Source organism: Xenopus tropicalis, chromosome 1 (assembly GCF_000004195.4).
Source record: "Xenopus tropicalis strain Nigerian chromosome 1, UCB_Xtro_10.0, whole genome shotgun sequence".
In the NCBI taxonomy this organism is placed as follows: Eukaryota; Metazoa; Chordata; class Amphibia; order Anura; family Pipidae; genus Xenopus; species Xenopus tropicalis.
Window position 1 is genome coordinate 20167846 of NC_030677.2, and position 22593 is coordinate 20190438.

The 22593-nt window shown below is 42.1% G+C and overlaps 1 protein-coding gene across 3 annotated transcripts in view; it reads right to left on the reverse strand.

Annotated features, from left to right (window-relative positions):
* fam53a (family with sequence similarity 53 member A) overlaps positions 1–22593 on the reverse strand; it is a 50311-nt gene that overhangs the window by 12591 nt on the left and 15127 nt on the right. For all 3 annotated transcript variants that reach the window (XM_012960496.3, XM_012960486.3, NM_001008137.1), the window contains exons 2-4: positions 19268–19507; positions 12603–12657; positions 11174–11976 (exon numbers count right to left, since the gene is read on the reverse strand). In XM_012960496.3, the coding sequence (XP_012815950.1) occupies positions 11174–11976; positions 12603–12657; positions 19268–19345 (936 nt within the window). In that variant the 5' untranslated portion in view covers positions 19346–19507. The remainder of the gene's footprint in view (positions 1–11173; positions 11977–12602; positions 12658–19267; positions 19508–22593) is intronic.

Below are 22593 nucleotides of genomic sequence, written 5' to 3' on the forward strand. Positions count from 1 at the left end.
GTAAATTGGATAATTGCAGCTATAAACCAGTGCGGATTTAGGGTTATTAACAGCAGAGGCCAAAACTGCTTGGGAACAGCCTGTAACAACAAAATCATTATCAAAACAAAACTTTTTTTGATGGTTTTTGTTGTAATTAGCTAAATATTAAAAAGAAAATATACCCCAATATACACTAACAAATTCTCTCCTGAGCACTTTTGCAATTTATATACTAACAGTTTTATATACAGAGCAAGAAGCGTTGCCTGATGCCCCTCTGCTCAATTATATATCACTACTAAGTGACAGAACTGAGCAGGGAAGCAGCAGAAGATGCTTCCTGCTCCAGTAATTTTTTTTTCTGCTTTGCTTTGCCCGGGTTAAACAGTAGAAGTGCTCGATTGATACAGGCAGTCTAAAAACTGCTACATGAATTCATCGTCTTCATTATTTATAAGGTTTTACAGCAAAATTGACTTGGAGAGCAAATCTACATTTGCCTCTGTAGCTATTCAGAGCAACAGTTGTATGTATGCCGTTGTTGTGAATTGCCAAAAGCCAGCCTATAATACACATAGACAGAGGGCTCTGGGGCTGTGACACAGGAGACATAACATTCCTGAGTCCCCCTCACTGTCATGTTGATTCTAGATGGGCAGGGACTGAGGGGGTAACCAGCAGCATTCTCCCCAAGTTCAGCATGCCTTACATTGTCTGTTTATTCCTACATTTTGTGTCTGTCAGACAACAGGGGAGGGACTGGAAATGCATGTTTTCCTATCTTGGAGCCCATAGGAGAGTCTCAAACAAGACTCAAGCTCAGGAAACAAGGGGTGAGGAGGTCGAATGCCAGAAAACAGAAAAGAGCTAAGCCCTTGGGATGATATCTGAGCCCTGACCCCGGCATCCATGGTATAACCTACAGCAACATTTAAGCTGACAGTTTGCACTAACAGTTTGGGCTGCAATTTGGGCCTGCTGTTCCAAGAGTGCTTGCTGGTTCTGGGGTCTCTGCACTACCACCTTGTTGATCATTTATTGTCATTTTGATCTCCCCCACACACAATACATTTCCCCAGTTCCACCCGCTCCATTTAAATGCCGCTCCATTTCAAACACTAAAAAACATTTTAATTTTGCCATTGCCCCTTTACAGAATGGGTCACATAAGTAATAAAAGGTGCAAAGTTTGACCAGGCACAGTAACCCTTAGCAACCAACAGGATGTTTGTTTATAAACAGGTTACAATGCTACCTGCCTACAGGCTGCCATCGGTGATTAGACTGGAGTTAAATATTGCACCTCTTTATTATATTACCCCCAATCATGGTAGAATACACATTGTGAAAGGGTGCAGATATAGGTCTCAGCAATAAAACAGCAACATAAGGAGACAGGAAGTAATAGGGGCAAAATGGCTGCCCCTGGCTGACTAAAAACTTTCATAAACCTCTCAAGCAGCAAAGCAGGAATGGAGCACCAGCAAGTCATTGATACGGCTGAGGGAGCCAAGGCTAAGTTCACTGAGGTTATACTTAAAGCCAGCTTCATTGCAGACACTTGAAGGCTGTAGCAGTGGAATATATTCCCGTGCCAGGGGAGGGGGCTGGAGACTTTGATACAAACCAGCAGATGTGTGGGTGTCCATATGCTAAACAATTCAGTTTACTCACTGCAAAAAAAACTGTTCCTTCTCAGACTGGAGGCAGCCATTTTTGACCCTATTACTTCCTGTAACAAGACCATGAGAGGAATTTTATAGAATTCAACGTGACTTTGTTTTTCACTGACACTGAGCACGTGGCCACCAAATCCTGAGGCAGACCCAAGCCAGACCAACTAGAATTTCGCAGCAACCAAGTCTAAAGGCCGTGCCCGTGGGATGTAGCCGGGCTCGCATTACAGTCTGTGTACTCAGGAGGGGCTCTGCCGTTACAAGGGCAGACGAGGATGGTGTATAGTGCGAGTTCTGAGTAAAGAAAAGCCCAGGCTGCATAACTCTGAGGTCAAAGGAGTGGAGAAACAAACAGCGGCTACAAACTGCTCTGGAGGCAGGATGATATTTCACTGCAATGCACAGCATAAACAGTTTTGCTTGGATTATGAACACACGTTAACCCTGTATTTATCTCATGTAACGCCTTGTAACATGGAACTCAAATGTACTAGCTGCTCATGCATAAAGGTTTGCATGGTGTTCCAGAATGAAAAGACCCATTTAAATACAGCTGCTGAATAATGCAGGATTTCCATAAGCTTTGTGTAAGGTCTCTATTCAGGCAATATAAGCCAACAGACATGAGTAGTAGTAGCTGGGGCCACTAAATGCCAACTTTGTATCATGTGACTAGGTGGTATATATGCGCAGGTTCTAGACAAGCCCTGGGACCCTGCGGCTGATCTCCCAGGACAGTTTGACATGATAGGGGGTCTTTTTGTTAAGTGGAGCTAATGAAACATGGAGCAGGTCTGTCCTCCAGGTGCATCAGACAAAACATATACCCCCAGGATGAATACTTAACCAATAGACAGTTTATTTTATGTTAAGTGGCCTATTAAAGAATCTCGCCAAACTGGAATATATATATCAGTAAATATTGCCCTTTTACATCCTTTCCCTTGAGCCGCCATTTAGTGATGGGCTGTGTGCTCCCTCAGAGATCAGCTGACAGGAAATAATGCAGCTCTAACTGTAACAGGAAGTAGTGTGGGAGCAAAAGGCAGAACTCTGCCCATTCATTGGCTGATGGGACCTAGCATGTATGTGTGCCTTGGCTTGTTTGTGTGCACTGTGAATCCTATGATCCCAGGGGGCGGCCCTTAATTCTTAAAATGGCAGTTTTCTATTTAGGATTACCCAATGGCACATACTACTAAATGGTTTATTTAGATGAAGCAGGGTTTTACAAATGAGCTGTTTTATTATGGAGACCTACATTGTTTGGGGGGTATAGTTTTCTTTTAAGGCTACCCATTACAAATGGGAAATGACATCGCCATATCTTGCAGCTTTCTGGATAAGAGATCCCACTATATACAGGCTACTGCTGGTGCAGTCAATCTGCAACGTGTAAGCAACACCCCAGCGGCTGCTCGGATTCCTTGCCAGATTTCCGTGTCCCACTGGGGACTATTCACTTTGTTCACTTTAATTACAGTGGTGAAATCCCCCATCTGGTTAAGCCATAACCTGCCATTACCTTGCCCCTGCCTCCCTTTGTAGTGAAAGCATAAAACCTAGCAATTTGTTCTATACCTAAAGGCCTGGGGGAATATGTTGTACCCAAACACAGGCTTTTGCTCAAAAACAAGTGTTACATATTAAAATATTTTGGGTCTTGGAGAAAAAAAGAAGAAGATTATGCACAAATTTAAAAAGGAACCGAAAAGGAGAAGTTTTTCTGTATCAGATAAAGATTTTTTTCTTTTTCCATTTTTTTTCCTGTTCTCGTCTACCGGATAAAGCTGTTTGAAGCAAAGCTGCAGCACACATGGATCTGAGGTTAATTCATGCCACCGGGGAAGACAAACATATTCATAGCCAAATAGGCCTTTAATACACTGAATGGATAGATTGCCTTTACATTAACACTATGTATGTTATAGAATGGCCTATTGTGTTCAGTGCAGCGACAATTAAATATTACTTACCTTCCTATTCATTTTCCAGTATGTCAATCAAACCAATACCTGGCTGCTAGGGTACATGGAACCCTAGCAACCGGATACCTCCTGAAATGTCAAACTGGATTGCTGCTGAATAGTATATGGAACCTTAAGCCAGGCTACCTGCAACTGGCACACCCTGTCCTTTCATATAGGAACAACCAGTCTTTACTGTTCCTTTCTTTGTAAAACCACCTCTAATATTTATGAATGCAACAAAAGCTTGCCGCATAGGAACAGGTTTTTGTTTGTAGGGTACCGCTATGTGTGAAATAAAAGGCACTATGATTTGTGGTACTACATTGTACAAGTAATACTGGGCCTCAGAGTCAATTGCAGAAGCCCATTCGTTAGTGGAGGGCTTGCAAAAGGAGAAGGAAGGGGGCCGGGGTGCAGGTCACAAGCAAGCATTACAGCACTTCCTTTCTGGAATGGATATCGCTGAGGCATGCATGTTTGTACACTTGCATTAGGTAATGGCAATATGGAAATATGTGGTTTCTAGAAATTTCAACAGGCCAGTCACCACAACCCCGGCAATAAGGCGGCTTCAAAGAAGGACGGGAAGGCTCAGTTCTCCAAAACAACTACAAATAAAAGGCAGGGCCTTCTGCTCTAGTCACTCCAGATATCAAACTGGATAATATATATATCTGAGTAGTCATATCAGAGCCTGCATACCCAAGCAGCATTTGTGTCTACACAAGGAGTAGAACTGGTTGCAACTACCATGTTTTACAGAGGTTATTGCTGGGGGTCAAGGCTAAACTGGGGCAGAGGTACATAGTAAGTGAACTTTAAAAAATACACATTCATCAAGTTCAACTTCTTACTCAAGCAAATCCTACCTAACTTGTTGGTCCAGTGGAAAAAAAAAAATGACATACACACACAGCCAATGGGGTACGGGCGAGAAACGTCTAAGCAGACCACTCCAGTCATGTCCCAGTAATGGACAAACCCTCTCTGATGACATCCAACAGTCCTGGCTTGAGAATGTTTGGGTTAGGGGTGGGTGCAAGCCAGAAAACACCCCTAGAAACACCACCAATGTTTACCATTTTTAAACTTTTTCTATGTGCCTGGACAACTAGGGGGGCACTCCATGTTATAATGGAACATTTAGGGCTAAATATGTTGCAAGCTGACAAGGACCACTTAAAAGTTAATTTAAAGGTGAACAACCCCTTTATTATGATGTACAGAGTGCAGCTCTCCAATTTGGAATTTCAGCAGCTATCTGGTTTCTAATGTCCAATTTTCCTTAGCAACCAGGGAGTGAATAGAGAGAGTGACTGATATTTGAATAGTAGAGGGGCTCCATACAGATAAAAGTAATAAAAATTAAAAATAACAATTAACTTGTAGCTTTACAGAGCCATAGTTTTTGGCTGCCGGGGTCAGTAACACCCGATCTGAAAGCTGTAAGATGTAGAAGAAAGCAAATAATGAAAAAACTATACAAGATAAAAAATGAAGACTAATTTAAAAGTTGCTTAAAATGAGCCATTCTATACCAGATTAAAAGTTAACTAAAAGGTGAACCACCCCTTTAAGAAAAAATAAACACTTGAATCTGATAGCACTGCCTCTCTAAGATTGGCTGGAATGTTACTGTGGAATGCAAGGGAAGCTGCAATTTTGTGTTTAACTCCCTTTATAAGGAAATATAAAAGGACAGGGTAGGTTTATTCAGCCATGGTAGGTGGTGCCCATAATGCAATGAGATGCCATAAAGGCACAAATAGCTCCGGTGCTTCCCAGAGGGAGAGAAGAAAGCACCCTGGGCTCACAGGCAGAAATTAGGGATAAAAACAGTTATACAGGGGAGCACAAGGGCAAAGCACGAGAGGAAATTTAAAATGAAAAAAAAATAAAAAAAAGTTTTTGCCCGCAAAGATTGATGATTTTCTGAATATAAGTGAAAAGTCTTGGCAGTACCCTATACGGCTAGATTGGGCAATAAGAATGGCATGTGCTGTTGCAGAAGTACAACTCCCAACACTCCCGGGTGCTCCTCAGCTGGCTGCCAGGTCAGAAACTGACTAGGAATGAAAATAGTATAAAAAAATAGTATATAGAAAATAGTATATACTGTAACTTTAATCAGTGTCGGACTGGCCCACAGGATACCAGGAAAACTCCCGGAGGGCCCAGGTGTCAGTGGGCCCTTCTGCTCAACCAATCATTTGCCTTGTATGCCTCCACTATAGCCATTACTCAATTCTATATGAGAAGTAACAGAAGGAGGAAATGAGAGATAATAGTATGTAAAAAGAAGCAATAAGAAACTAAAGAAAGAAGTACTAAGAAAGTGAGTGAACATGGAAGGAAAGTTAGTCTAGAGATTGGGCCTAAGGTCTAAGGTTTTCTGGTGGGCCCTTGGCACCCCAGTCCGGCACTGTAGGTAACGGATACAGGGGTTTATCTGAAATCTAACGACTCTCACCAAGCACACTGCCAATCAGAACACTTATTATATGATGAATCAGGAACCCACTGAATTAAAAGGAATATCAGGCAATCTATGGTCCCTACTGTGGCATAGGCTAAGGCCCATTTCACCAAGACCCCCTTTGTGAGTGTGGGAGGCAAATAGCGCAGCCAGGGCAAGGACACACAAACTCCTTGCACTGCCCTGGTGCTCCATTTCTTTTCTTCATTTCATGATAGTGAAGTGAGTGGAATCTACTCCCTTCCTCATCAATATAATAATAGGCGCTTATTCTGACTGTCAATTTGTTGTCCCCAAAACTGCCCATACATGTAAAGATCAGCTCACTTTGGAGGTAGGCAACATTGGACTGATCCAATGTTTTGGCCACTGGGATCGGATCAAAACGCAGTACAGGCAGGAGTTTTTAAACCTGGCCAATCAACACTGGCCAATTTTCGGTTCGGGGAGGCGCCTGTGTACAAGTTAATAAGCTGCCGACCAGGTCTATCAGCAGCATTTATGAGCCTTAAGAGAAAAGAAATACCGATACAGCAGACAAAATAGCATATCCAGCTGTTTTGTTTTTTTATGGTTGTGACCATTTTCTGCAGCAAAATCACAGGCAGAGTAAAAAAAAAAATAAATACGACTTACACAAATGTCAAAGTTATCACTGAAATCTCACAGCTCTGTCATTTAGAAACTACCCGGTCGCACTTTAGCACTGAACCACCCACACACAGAGCCGGATGTGCTTAATAAGCTATTATATCATAAGAAGGGAAAATGGCACTTCTCATACTGAATATTTTTGTGCCTTCACGGCAATGACACATTGAAGCGTTCTGACAACTGTGGGCAGAATTGTGCCATTCACCCACCTTAGGGGGGTTATGCAATAAAAGGCACTAAGTTTGCCCAGGAGCAGTAACCCATAGCAACCAATCAGCAGGAAGCATTTACTGGTCACTTGTTTAAAAGTACACATCTTATTGGTTGCTATGGGTTACTGCTCCTGGGCAAACTTAGTGCCTTTTATTAAATATGGGGGATAGGCTGCTATTTACTTGGGCGTGATTAAGCCACTGAATAAAGGCTTTTTTGCCGAGTGCCATCAGGGCTGGATTCTGCCCCAGAGATAACATTGCCTGATAGAGGAGAAAATGAGAATTAACCTGAGTTGGGCAGAGAGCTCAATAGCCGAACCTGAGCCCAGATTGTCATACAATGCCTCAAACCTCAGTGGGACTACAGATTTCCCGGCAAGATCGAGCAGCTGTCTTAAAAACTGAAGTATTCATAAGGCAGAGTTTGTGTGCCGGGGCTGAAACACTAGATGTTCCTTGGCTGACATTTTCACTTTTTCTGATAAAAGGTGATGAGTGGCAGCTGGGCAAACCCTCTGCAGCGTTGCCTAGGCCGCGGGACCAGCGCAGTGTGCCAGGGGAACATTTATTTAGAACACATCCCAAGAGAATGCTGGGAAAGACAAGGCGCCCTTCTGGGTAGTCACAATGGCATGGCTCTGTTAGTCCACTTTAACAAGGTGTAAAGTGATCCTACTGGCCCCTAGCCTTATGGGGTTATGTAATAAAAGACTGTTTGCCCAGGAGCAGTAACCCATAGCAACCAATCAGCAGGAAGCATTTACCGATAACCTGTTTAAAAGCAAACATCTTATTGGTTGCTATGGGTTACTGCTCCCGGGCAAACATATAGGAGTTCATCTTCAATAATATTGCCCCAAGGAGTGACCAAGTGGCATGCCAATGGGCAATGATTTTAAGCTGTTGCCTGCCAGGGTTCTTTGACCTCGCTGCCAGATAGCATGCAATATCCATCGTAGGTTGGACAGAAACATGGAAAGTCAGGAGTCGGTCGTTAATAAAGGGCAAAAGAGGTAAAACCATAACTCAGTTTAAGTAACTTGGCCTGACTCCTGTTGTTGGTGTGGCACCCATTATAAAGTACAGCTGGGAGTTGTAGTTTCTAGCAGGGTGGAACAGACTGATATTCCTAGACTGAACCATACCACAAAAGCAGCATATTTTAAACAGTGCGTCCATTAATTTACCCATTATTATAGGGCACCTATTAAAGGGAAACTCCACCCAAACACAACTTGAGCTTTTTTAAAAATACAGTAAACATAATTTCAAGCAACTACAGCCTTTTCAAGATTGTTAATGTAATAATATGGTTTGGGACAGTTCCTTAAGCCCCGCCCCCTGTTGATCTGCCGGACTACTTTGTGAATCAAAATGTAACAGTAGTCGCCTGCCTTAGCCTGCATCTTCCCAATCCCACAATTCCCTGCACAAGTGATGTCACTAAGGAACAACACAGTGCTATGCATTGTGGGTTATGTAGTTCCTGCATGCTGTCTGTAAGCTGTGGAGATGTTGTTACAATGTGTAACATCAGTGTTTTAGTCCCTCCTCCCCTGCCAGGATTTCAAATGATGCAGAAAGAGAAGAACTGGATTTCAGCATATAAAAATGGTATTTATTCCTACTATTTTAAGGAACGGATTACAGTGATAAGTGTATTAGGGGTTTCTGTGTTGTGTGGGGCTGTTTAATAAATTTTGGTTCAGAAGCCCCTTTAATATAAATGCACGCCCCAGGGAAATATTGTTGGTTTCAGTGCCACGTTGTTTATATGTTCTGTGTTTGAGGCTAATGCCATGGCAAAGTGACGGAAACAGCTGTTAGCAAGAGCCAGCTGATAAGGACCTCTCGGGTCTCTGGGCACCGGTTGCCAGGTGCGGTGTTAGGGGAAATAAGCCTTCACCTGAGCAGATCCCTGACAACTTGCTAGAATACCCAGTGCAATGATAAACAGGAAAGCTCCTATTCTTTAGTGTCTCAAAGTCACAACTCACATAATGGAAAAGCTGAACTAAAACTACTATATTAAATATAAATGTGTATTTTATACACCGTTGTAGCAACTATTGTTATTTATTGTGGATATAATGTTGGTTTTCCTATACAAAAAAAAGGAGCTAATTAAGTTGCAGGTCAGAACAGCAGTTCAGTCACGCTTTATGGCTGAAATGTTTGTTTTCCGGTTAGCACTTTCTGCTTTCTCCTTTAGTCCCATGGGCTATTCCTGCCCCTGCCATACACAATGAGTAGTGTGGGGCACAATACTGAGCTTCATGCCTACAAACCACTGAGCCCCCACTACTAGCAGCAGACCAAAAAGGACACTCAGTCCTCCCCCAGACCAGTTTCATTTCCCTACATACAGATTTTACATGTACGCCACAGCGCTCGCTCACCCCTAAAGGCAAACAGTGTACCTAAGCAATACAATACAAATAAGCCCCTAATACCTTGGAAATGAGCTGTAAAACAAAGGTTTGGACTTGCTGCTGCCACTGTTCTCTCAATAAATAAATATTGAACCAGAGATGGGGAGTCAAGTTTCAACAAGTCGGTAAGAATGAGAGTGGTTTCCAGCAGGTGAACTCCCTTATATCAGCTGCCTGGGCACAAGGCTAAATAAAGGCTTTGCCTGAGAGCAGGGTTAGGCGCCCCCGACTAGATCCCCTTGTTTGGGGGCTATTATACTGCTACTGCAGCTTCCAGTTCTGAAGAACAGCATGTTAAAGGGGACATAAGCACAAAATGCCTGCGCCCTTCCATTCTCTGCTCTTGTGGTTCCGACTACTGTAATAATGTAGCAAAAGCCGGCTGATTAGTAGCACTGCAATGAAACATGCAGGGCTGCCTTTTGTTACATTGTTTCAAGAGACCGAACCAGCAGTGCAGAAAGGGACAGACACTGCATTCATGTTGTATGCTATTTAGGTCCTCTCCTACCAGTCTCTCATTCAAACCACTGCTTGATTGCTAAGGTAATTTGGACCCTGGCAACCAGATAGCTGCTGAATAAAAATTTAAATAACTGGAAAACTACATATAAAAAAAACGAAGATCAATTCCAAATTGTCTCAGTATATTACTCTCTGCTAGGGAAAAACGTCGGATCCGATCCCCCCCAGGGCATTCCTATGAACCCCCAGTCTCACTCCCCCGATGCAAGGCAGGTAAGTTTCATTTATGAGTGCTCAGGGAAGGGGGTCGGAGGGTGTTGGGGGCCCCTGTAGTGCAACAGCTGGAGGGAAAGGTCTTTCTGAGAAACGCACATTTATATAATATGGATTGCTAAAGCCTGTCACATTGTTTATTCAGTACAAAACATTTGTTTCCCAATCATAGGGAAGGGTGTGGCTGAGTTATACAGCAATGCTACTGAAGCTACTTAAAAAAAATAAATAAGTATAACACTTTTTTTCAGTGGGCAAAGCAACGCTGTAAGAGTTCAGTGGGAGAGCTCCCTGTGGGTCTGACCCCTAGGTATCTACAGCAGGAACGGACTGTTGGCAGAGATACCCGGCTATCTTGACAGGGAGCCATATATTGCAAGGGAAAATGTCACCACTCACTGTACACTTATTTGATAGGCATTTATTTCCCACCCCACCCCAGGAACTTATGATAAAACTGTAGGGAACTTTCTACACATACAAAATCCAATTCATTCATATCATCCAAAAACCGAATAAAATATTCAGATATCTAAAAGTCTGGAGGTGTGCTCAGCTTCAGTGAGCTTTCCTTATCCTTTCCTGCAATTCTACTTAAATCTATTAAAGTATCTCCAGGCAGCATTGCTGTAAGTGCAAACAATAGCATTCCTGAGTCATTATGATAAATGATCGTGCTGTGAGTGCTAAGAAGCTATACTCTGGTGTGATATGGAGAATATTCGTTAACGCAAGACAAGGCCACATTGCATTGCCAGGAGGGAAGCAGATAGTCACTTGGCTACCAGGAAAGGCAAGCCCCAGTGCAATCACAAGGAGTGAAATAATCAAATACTGCAACTTGCCCAATGCTGGCCTGACATTTTACATGTAGATTAAGTGATATCTATTTATTGGCTAATTTAGTAGATTACAAAATGCAAGCTTGCAGGACGAAATTGGCCAATAAAGATGTCACTTATTCTAACGTGTCTTGCTTTGATCAAGGCATCATTATATTCTAGAATATAGCTGGTTAAGAAAGGCTTACCCGTGTCATTTTAAAAAAATCTAATGAAGGCCGAGTCCATCGGACATCTTCGTCACGCCTGCGTTTTAGCCTCGTTTTCCTCTCGTTGAGGACACATGGCTGGGAGCGGCATCTCAGCAAGCCCTGGCGCCGCCGGAGCTCTGGAGTTGAGGTGGGTGTGCTATTGGCTGAAGGCGAGAGATCTGCATTTTCCGTAATGTGCTCCTGAGAGAGGGAGAAGCGTCTCCTCGGATTGAATTCGCTGGGCCCCGCAGAGTTCCAGCGGACGTTTGAAGCGGCGCTTCCTTCGTTACTATCTACGAAGCCACTGCTGGCGGATGATGGCCTCTGGACTGGAGACGTGTCGCAGTTGGAGGCTGCAAAGATGTGTTTGACTGTGAGTGGGTTTTGGGGCAGGCTGATGCTTGTGCTTCTCTGAAGGTTGCCACCACCGTGACTGTTGCATCGCTGCAGAGTGGTGCTGCCGCCACTGTTGCATCGCCTTTTTGATACCGGAGTCCAAACTTTGGAATTGCCAGGTTTCCAGGGTGACCTACAGCGGGACAGTTCATCTGGCTCAGACAATGACCTGCAGTGTCTTTTTGTAGGGGGTGCCAGGGGCTGCCCAAAGCTGTCATTTAGAGTCAGTTCACTTATCCACCCAGATACCTTGGATGCACTGGAGGACTCATTTTGCCACTGCAGACTGTAGCTGCCCGATGTGCCTGCACTGTAGGGGCACGTGGAGAAGGAAAAGATGGAATTCTTGTTCACCTCATTCCTGATTGGATACGTCCCGTTGAGGACTTTCCAAGGGCTGTCTTCTATATGGGAGAAGAGGGAAAAAAAAAAAAAAAACCCAGAACATTAGAACCCAACCAGAGAAACATGCCCTCATCATATACACAGAGACTTTCAAAACCGGAACGTTGTAATTACTCTATACTTTTTCCTAACCATTCAACCGAATTGCATAATGGGAGCTGCCATAGTGCTTTACTGAGAAACAGTACGGCAGATCCTTTCCGTAGCTTTCTAAAAGCCAATTTTTTGCACACAATCTAACCCTCCAGCACAATGTAAAGGGAGTATAATTTGAAGATAATGACAGGCCGGTACAGCTGTCTGAACCCCCCTAGCCCTAAACCTTACGTACATGAGTGTTCCTTCCCTCCCAGCCACTGTGCCTGTATAGCAGGGGAGCTTTTACAATGCAAAGTAGCCTACAAGCACCCGAGGAGCCTGCGATTCTACACTATTGTTCCAAACCCAGCAGACTCTCCAAATGAATTCCCTGGCCCCTCTTTAAAGGGCATCTGATTTGCAACAGAAAAGGCTTTTTTTAGTACTCCGCTGGACACCTTTTGTTTTATTTAAAAACAACCGAAAAAAAAAATTCATAAATCTGCTAAGGTTTTTTTTTTTTTTTTTTTTTTTTTTTTAAACTTACCATTGATTTCGTAAGGGAACAAGCAGGCACTTTTGTTCAGTTTCACAGATGGGTGCTGAAATTAACCAGAGAGAAGGGTTTCAGCACCATAGACATCAGAACATGGTGTGAAAGACACTCATCTTAAAACTTAGCATGGATACAACAAAGCAGGAGATCAGGAGAGGGAAAAAGGCATTTAAATGTATATTTATCCTGTGCCAGGCGGATAAAACCAGTGCGGAGTATGCCCATTTTCTGTATTGTGCAAGCTGATAAACAATGCCAGCTTAACTATGGATTTGGGGAGAAAAAAAAAAAATGGTACCCTCCATTCTACAGTCTTTGGTACCTGGAAGGCCCCATTTCCTAGGAAGGAGGAGAGGAAACCATCATAGTTTGCCTCTGATTTACAGGGCCCATTTTCTCACAACTTTAGGTTGGCAGATTCATTTAACCTCCCCCCCCTCAACTTATCCCATAATAAAGAGATATGTTATGGGACCTGAAGTCCCTCTACAGAACCTGTGCATCTCCCACGACTCACGATCATTTGTCAGAATCCTCCACTTAAACATGGAATATAGTAAGGGAGGAGTGGTATGACTCTGGCAAGTCTAAGGGGGTTGTTGAGATATGGTTCCTGCAAGTCACAGGCAGACTATCATGGTCCCCTGTCAGTCTGAGGAATTAGGTATATCTGTGTAAAATAAAAATACATCCATAACACGTTTATACTAATTATTCAATCTGCAGCCTTCCAGTTGAACCACAAATCCCAGCATTACCAGATAGCTCAATTCTGCAGTTCCTATAGCTTTAAGTATAGCCCTTCAGTCCCCCCCCCACACACACAGCTGGAAGCACTTATTTTGGATCCCCCGACAAGACAATAGACCATAGAGCTTTCTATTATTTTCAAGTGGAGGTAAAGCACATTTGATTAACAAACTTCCTCGGAGAAACGCTTTCTGCTGCGCGATTATTTCAGAAAGTCGCCAAGAAAGATACCATTGTTCCAACACTTCCTCTGCCCTGATAGCCTCGATCCTTTTTTTTCCTTTTGCTCCTCTGGAACGTAAACATCCTCAAAATAACACCCCTGTTTCTCTGTTCTGTTTAGGAATCCATCTGGGCAAAAGATGATACAGGTTAAAACCTGAAAAGGCTAGCCACCTTAACCTTCTCACTGCCAGCCAGGGTATTAAGGGAAAATAAATGGAAACTAAAGCAAATAAAGTGCCATTAAATTTTACAGAGCAGAGTGCATGTTTCCAGGACATAGATAATTATTTTTGGTGCCAGAGGCCGAGATACAGGGGTTGCACAATAAGCAGACACCAAGAACCCAGTATTCTCTGTATCAGAGTCCGCGGCAATAGCCTTAGCCATAACAACTCCGATAACGAAAAACAATCAGGACTTTTCAATTTGCAATCACCAATGGTTTCTATTTTATTGAAACCTAATAGATTTAATGTAATGAACACTGCTTTGCCTGCATATATAGGTGTAGGACCTTTCCCTTTAGGGTTTGTCTCCCCATGAAGTGCATTATAGGACAACTGAATGAAAAGGGGAATTTAGGTCATCACCGAGCACATTTCCTTTCATGGGACGTGTATTAGTGCCAATAGGACTTGGTAAAGTAGGAAACTCTGCCTGTTATTTTGGCATTAGGTGAATGTGTCAATTGATAAAAATGTGTATTTGCCAAAGTGCAAGTTTCAAACACATAAAAAAAGGCTCTGGTCTTGGCAACTGGTCCAAGGCCACTGATAAAATGTCAGATCATAGGGCAGTGACATTTCCAAGATTAACTGATTCGCCACACATTCACAAAGTCAAGGGGGATAAAATTATACATCAGACATAGGAAATAAATCAAATGAGCAGTTAAAAGAAAAAAGTTAAATTTCCAGCTGCCCGGGCTGCTGCATATTAGTTGTATATTACATGGGCAAAGGTTACTGTACATTCCAAGCAGGGCCTACGTGCTCCCTGTAAGGTTCAGCTCCCACAATCCTCACATATAAAATTATTGGTTCAGCCAATCCACTAGACGTATCTCACTGGGAAATCCTATGTAATTAAAGAATCCCTATATTGAAACAAAGTGGGCTTTTTAAACAGATAAAATTGCAAAAAAGTAAGACATAGGGTGTATTTGCCATTCAAAGCAAGTCAGAAGTCTGTAAACAAGAGTAATACATTTGTAGGTAGAATTGGGCCAAGTTCTGGTTGCATCAGGAGTGCACAATGCTGCGGGGCTGGTCGCAGGCTGCTGTTCAGCATTAAGTATGTGCCCCGGCTCCTTCCCACGCTCTCTATGTTGTACATATAGTATGCAGGGCATTTGCCCTATACCAGAACCTTGAAACATACTGTGTGTCCTCTTTCAAGCTTCACTGCTTTCAAGTAATCCTTACAGGGGCAACAGATGGCACTTTGTGTGTGCTCTTGCTTCTTTTTTTTTATCAAGGAGTAAAATGCATCGCACAAAACTCCAGTAATACATGACTATCTGCAAGAAGAACATTATAGATATATTCTATGGTAGGTATATTATTTGGTTTGGAATGCCAAACTATTGAACTATTGTATTGTAAGACAATATTCCTGTGTTCCCATTAGCCCTTGGCTCTATTAGAGCCTGCTACATCACATTTCCATGCAGATCTATCAGTGCTTAGTAAGGGATCCCATACCTGTAATGCCAATGGTGGTACAGCCTGGTAGTATCCCCCTGTAGAACCTATAAGCTAACCCGGTGAGATGCTCCGCAGAACTATGCTTAGTGTAGGGGTAATACCATTTGCTGGAAGAGATTTATGTTTACATAGGAAGAAATATCCCCCTTTACAAGGCTGCTTTCTCATCATACCCAGACAGCTCTCTTGGACATCAAATATGACAGCACTATATAGGAAGCTGCCACAGTAGTTCTTTCAACAGTCATTTTTCACTAGGACATGTCCATTGTTCTCCATATTCATTTGCTTACAGCAAACCCACTACCACGGCTTGTTCCGCTATTTGTCCTTGTTAGCAGACAATACGCAACTTCGGCTCAGTGTGACCTAGGTTCCCCAAGGCTATAGTATGCAGGAAACGGCCGCAGAATAGGAACATAAATAGAATAAAAATAAAGGCTACCTTCTAATCTGTAAGTAACTGCACCCACATAAACCTGCTAGACAGTCACTCAATGACTTACTGGCATTTCCTAGATTCCTTCCCGTCAATCTATAAACGTTGGCTGCCCTTAAAAGCTACAATGCATTGCTGTCTTACCTCAGTCCAAAGGGCAGGATACTTGACAAGGTCTACAAATACTGCATGCAAATCAACCTTGTACAATTGCTTTTATATACTGTAATTCAGTCCCTAGCCTCGGGTAGGTAACAGCAGAACTGAGCATGTACAGTGAATCAGGAGAAATGAAGATAGGGGCAACAAGGGGCATGGATCTTACCTGCTAAAGGGCTGTGGGTGCCTTGGGCGGATACAGAAGCCCAAATACTAAAGTGTGGCATTTATAGCCTAAAGATGGCCATACACATTATGACAGTTGTAAAAAAATTAAAGTTTGATTTTTGGTGTCAGTATCTCCAAGTTACTGTTGTTTAGTTTTCCTTTAACAGCTGTAGCTGAATGGGGTATAACAAGCATGTTGATGGTATATTTGATGCAGTTTATAATAAGCAAAACGTAACTACATAAGTATTTATGACAGGATGGAACCATAGGTTATTTTTCACAAAGGGAATTTGAAATATTTCTGCAGCGCTTCGGTTATTTCAGGTATGCGATAAAAAATACTGAAACTGTTTGCATTTTTGAGTTGGTTTTGCCTTGATGAATCACCAGATACTATACATGTATATATGGCAGTCTCCCAAATCATTCCTGAACTTAAATAATTTCATTTAAAAAGAAAAAAAAAATTCTAAAATTTTAGCCAGCTATTTCTTGTGAGCTTTAGTGACCAGTCAGAATCCTATAAATCCATTTCTGCAGTATACTCATATTAATGAATAGAAGTATGCAGGTTTGTGTGATATTTACTGAACGTCTGTAAGAAACTAAAGAGAAAGTACATCCAATTTATAAATAGTTATACTTCCCTTTTAACCCAAGAGCTGCATGGCAGATGTCACAGCAAAACTCTCTTCCTTTTCAGTAAGGGCCTTTGCTGCAACAGGCAGATAAGTCGCTTTATTTACACTGCTGTCACTTATTTGCAGAGCATAGTCTCTTTTGGAATATCTATTTTATGTCCCACAGCATCAGCCTGTCATGACATACACCGATGCGCTATTTAGATAAAGGTGACATGGGCCCATTTTGCTTTTGCCCGCTCTGAATGCAGTGCCAACCGCAAAAAGTACAATTTATAGTATGAATCCTAAAATTACCCACTAAGCGGCAAATGACTTCTGTAAAGCAGCTCTTCTCCCCAAGAACTAAAAATTAAATGTAAGATGCTGTACTAAGCACTTGGTGGCACAGTGCAGTACAGGTATGGGACCTGTTATCCAGAATGCTCGGGACCTGGAATTTTCCAGATAAGGCATCTTTCCGTAATTTGGATCACCATAACTTAAGTTTGCTAAAAATCATTTCAATATTGAATAAGCCCAATAGGTTCGTTTTGCCTCCAATAAGGGGTTATTATATCTTAGTTGGGATCAAGTACAGGTACTGTTTTATTATTACAGAGAAAAGGGAATCATTTAACCATTAAATAAACCCAATAGGGCTGTTCTGCCCCCAATAAGGGGTAATTATATCTTAGTTGGGATCAAGTACAGGTACTGTTTTATTATTACAGAGAAAAGGGAATCATTTAACCATTAAATAAACCCAATAGGGCTGTTCTGCCCCCAATAAGGGGTAATTATATCTTAGTTGGGATCAAGTACAGGTACTGTTTTATTATTACAGAGAAAAGGGAATCATTTAACTATTAAATAAACCCAATAGGGCTGTTCTTCCCCCAATAAGGGGTAATTATATCTTAGTTGGGATCAAGTACAGGTACTGTTTTATTATTACAGAGAAAAGGGAATCATTTAACCATTAAATAAACCCAATAGGGCTGTTCTGCCCCCAATAAGGGGTAATTATATCTTAGTTGGGATCAAGTACAGGTACTGTTTTATTATTACAGAGAAAAGGGAATCATTTAAACATGAAATAAACCCAATAGGGCTGTTCTGCCCCCAATAAGGGGTAATTATATCTTAGTTGGGACCAAGTACAAGGTACTGTTTTATTACAGAGAAAAGAGAATCATTTAACCATGAAATAAACCCAATAGGACTGTTCTGCCCCCAATAAGGGGTTATTATATCTTAGTTGGGATTAAAAAAAAAAACCCTTCTCTTGCACTCATCTTGGTGCCAATGTAGTTAAACAGTGAATTCTCAAGCAGTTTTTCCAGCACAGAAGAACTTATGTAAAATCTATTTTCGGAGCTCTGCTATCCGGCAGTGCATTTACCACAGCTTCATTGAAACGTCTGAGTTAAAGAAGCAGCGTAATTGCAAAGTAAAGATTCATAGATCGGTAGATATTCAAGAGTCATGAATGTTCCCTTTATTGGTCACCCTGTGGACCTGTTAATTGTTTTTCAAAATATTACGATGCAATGGTCATTGTCGTAGGCCCAGACCATTTTTCCTGCTGCAGAAAACTCCAGCTATGAATCCCAGGATGATAACCGCAGCAATTTGTTTTACAAGGTAAAAATTGTTATTCTGTGGGAGCTTGCACGGTCTGGCAAACTGACCCCATTCATGAGTCAGAGAGTTGGAATGCCCAATTGCCAAACAGTATGGCAGCCCTTAGCAACAGGAGGAGGGGGGACAGTGTTTGGTTGCAAGCTCTACTTATAGACCATGGAAATGTCTGAAAACACTATCCTGAAAACATGATGAAGCAGCCACTAAAGTCTGCGTTGATTTTTTTTTTTTATAATAGGAAAGGTAATATCAGCTGGGGCAAGCAGCTGTAAAAACATACAAATTACTAAAGGGAGAATTATTTTCCATGTATTTTTCTCCAGTAAAAAACAGAAAGGCTTGGCTTAATGTGCACAGAATATCTCTTCTCAACATTTTAGTGGTTATACAAAATAGGGGGCTGCCATATTGGTTCCTGAGAAGGCAGGCAAGTGGAGTGTATCTCCTGATGCTTTGCAGGGAGGGACGGATTTTTGAACAATAAGGGGCAGGCCCAGACTGACAATCTGTGGGTCGTGTACTAGCAATCTATGGTAAGATGCCATAGACAGTCACTATTTATTGGGCTGCAGGGGGGCCGTTTGGGCCTCTATGTATTCGAAATGCCAAGGCCTATTTAGTGCTCTTGCACACACCATCATTGAAAATGAGCCTAAAATCCTAAGAATATGATTAAACTTAGATCAATGTTGCTATTGAAATCACCCAGTTCTACCTTATAACAAACAAGTAAGTGAATAAATTCAGTTTTATTGTTAGTTAGTTCAATATCCAGACTCAGCATGCAAGTACTGGCATAAGTCTGATCCGATATGCATTGCTGATGGCAACCGCTGTTTGAATCAAGCTGGTGAATGACTGGCGCCTGTGCCCGAAGCATCAGACCTCTCTGCTTACCAAAGAAATCAGACAATGGGAGTGTGACTGGCAATTACTCACCAGATTAAGGTTGTAGGTTTTGCATGACAGATCATCCAAGCTCTGGTTTTGAAGCTTCTCGGTTATTAATGTTACCATGGTAGTTTTTCCCCCTTTTTAGCTTGTGAAACGGATAAGCTTGGTCTAATACTGATTGGCCATTTTAGTTGATGGCATGGCGGGTGGGGTGGAGTTTATGCCTCCATCTTGTCAATGCAGACTTTCTTAATTCATTGCAGGGTTCCAGTGCATTCTTCTCATCTGCAAAAGACAGAGCTCGTTAAACCACAGAAGTTCAGTAGCAAAATGACACCAATACCCTGCTAAAGGAAATGTATTAAATAACTTCATTCGAATACACAGAGGAAGCCTCGTCTGATATAAGGCTTTACCCATACTGTGCCAACTACATCTGAAACTTAAACTGTCTCTGAAAGCAGCTTGCATGGCTTTGCAGGACAGGTATGGGTACGGCCTATACCATCATACGTATGTTATGCACAGCAGCTCTCCATCTTGGATCTTGCTAGGCCACCGTTTAAGTGTGAGCCTGGTGGAATTTCTGATTTTAAGCTTACTTAGGCTCACTTTCTTTTCAAGGGCCAGATATTACAGATATTATCCTAGTTTCTCACCTGGACTCTACCACCTAGTTTTAATTTAAGGACCAGGCCCAATGTAATGGTTTGTAAATGAATAAAACACCTGAGCTCCTGAGAAAACAATCCTTTTAAATACAGTAATTATCAGCCACTTATTTAATTAGTCCTTTCTACCCCCTAAGACAGCTGGCTGGGTAATTACAGAAATACCTTAGTTGGTGGCAAAATTAGTGGTGGGGGGTGAGCAAACAATCCCTGGACAAATACAATTATATTAACGTTAGGAAACTGGGGAGGAGGGTGTGAGAACCAAACATGGATTATTCTTTCTGAAAGGGTAAATTCTCTGTTTAAACTTTGAGGAAAATAATGCAATTAGTGCCACTTTGGCTTGGAGATGACTGCAGATATACTATTGTGTGTTCTGTTCCGGAAATGTATAAGACATTCCAATAAAGCAATGAGACTCAGCAGTCGTATTCCAGAGACCTAAAGACTTTTCCAACTGGGAGATGGCTGGGAATCTCAATGGAATTGACCGATCAAGAATTAAAAAAAAAAAAAAAAGGAGGATATCCACACTCGGTGGTCAACCGGTAGCCAATTATAGCTCATTTAATACTATGCGTCATATTCATTCAAAAATGAATCGGAGGTCATTATTCCAGAGCATGGAAGGAAAATGTCATATGATATTCTGCACAGAGCTATAATTACTTGATTGGTGGGAACTTTATGCATACTAAGCATTAACGAGGGCACTGGGCAAGGGATGTGATGCTTCTAAACTGGTTTTGATTTATGGACAGTTAGAGCCTTAGTAGCCTGCCATCAGAGTGTCTCAGTCGACTTAGTTAAAATAAATCATATCAGCCCCACCTCAATGACACGTGCTGGGCCCTTACAGAATGTTTGTCCTGCAGGGGGTTGGACCAGAAAACCAAGATGGCATCTTACAGGGCAGAGGTAGAGTTTCAGAAAAGGGACAATTATAAAACAACAGCAACAGGGTTGCCTGTGTGTCTCTTTTCCTAATGGTCGTTTTACAAAATAAATTTGAGTATTATAAAATTAGACTGCTCCTAGTAAACACTCCTTGTGGGTACTAGATGCTTCCCATTCTTGCAGATAAGCCCTTGGGGACTCTGACAGAAAGCTGTAGACCAAAGAAGCAGAGACCTGGTGTCAGGCGTCCAAGCAGTCAGACTATTATCAGAGCTGAACTTGATCCTATGACAAAATAAACGTGTTGAAACAGCCACACAGATGTACGTGGAAGATTCTTTTCCAAGCCTGCTTGCCTGGATTACAGTACAGTATATACAGACTAACTGTGGGTTTACTCAGATGGAAGGTTGTTGCAGACACGTCAAGAGTCAACTTGTGCTTGATGCTTCCTCGGAAAGTAAAAATCCCACGGGGGATCTGCAGTTCCCTTCAGATACCATTACGCCAGGGCCAAATTATTGATGTTGAGATATATTTGGTACTTCTGGCCTTCACACTAGCAGCATCCAATCCTAAAACAGAAGCCATTTCAGGTGGAAAAGTGCTCAGCACCCATTTCTAAAGAATGAAAAGTCTGAATGCCTTATTTTTAACTACGGTAATTTGGAAAGGGAAAGGCCAGCATTAGGAGAATGATGCAACAAGGAGATGGGTACATCCCTCTCTAACTGTTTAGAATTAGGTTTATCGCAGTTAAGGTAATTTGGCCAAACATCACATACTATATAAGCTGTTCCCTGATCGTGCCTCCTCTTATCTCCCCACAGGCTCACACCCAAGTGATCTTCTTTCTCACACTTCCTAGAAGTCACCGGAGCCGCACGCTATCTCTGAAATCCACTACCGCCCATCTGCTGAGCTTTCAAAGAGTCCCCCCTGTCTGCTTCTCAGAGTCACCGTATCCGCACTGGCACTCTCCCCTTGGGTCACACACTGGCCAACTTCATTGTAAATACTGAGTGTGGCTGGCACTGCCCTAACTATCCAAGATTTGGGCGATATTGTTTTACTATGCACCCCTTCGTTATTCTATCAAATAACAGGCATACGATACCTATGCTGCAGTGAATGTCACTTTATGAAGGCCTGAAAGTTGGAGGAGAGGGTAGTATCCCCAAAAGAGGCAAATCATCATTAAAAGTCTTGCAGCAGCCATGTGTAATTAATTTGGGCCGCTCTCAAGTGCGGTTTAATGGCTCAGATTTAGTATGACTGGCCAATACTTCATTATAACCTTCCATAGCATTCCAACATTATAGTCTCATCATAAGAAGCCAAAAAGGATGCTTCACCTATGGATCCACTTTGAAGACAAAGACTAATTTAAGAAGCACAGAAAATGACCAACTGCAAACTGACTTAGATCCGCACACAAGATATGGTAAGGACTGTAATGACAAATGAGATGCATTTTACATATGCAACTATTATTTTGCCCTTAAGACTTTCACTTTCCAGTGAAGAGATTTTTTTTCTCCTAAGGACCACTAAAAAAAAAAATTGCAGAAGCAGCTTTTAAATTATCTTTTGATCGGTAAAAAACAGAAGTTTGAGTCGTGATAAAGTCAGGGCAAGAGCAGGCAGTTAATTTCCAGCTTATTACAGGGATTTATGCCCCGCAGTAAAGATTACACAGTAACACGAAGGCAGATGAGCTCCCTGCCAGTTGTACCTTTGACAGGAGACGTTACCTATCCAGCTGCTCTGGCAGCTAGAACAAACAGAGCCAACAGATGG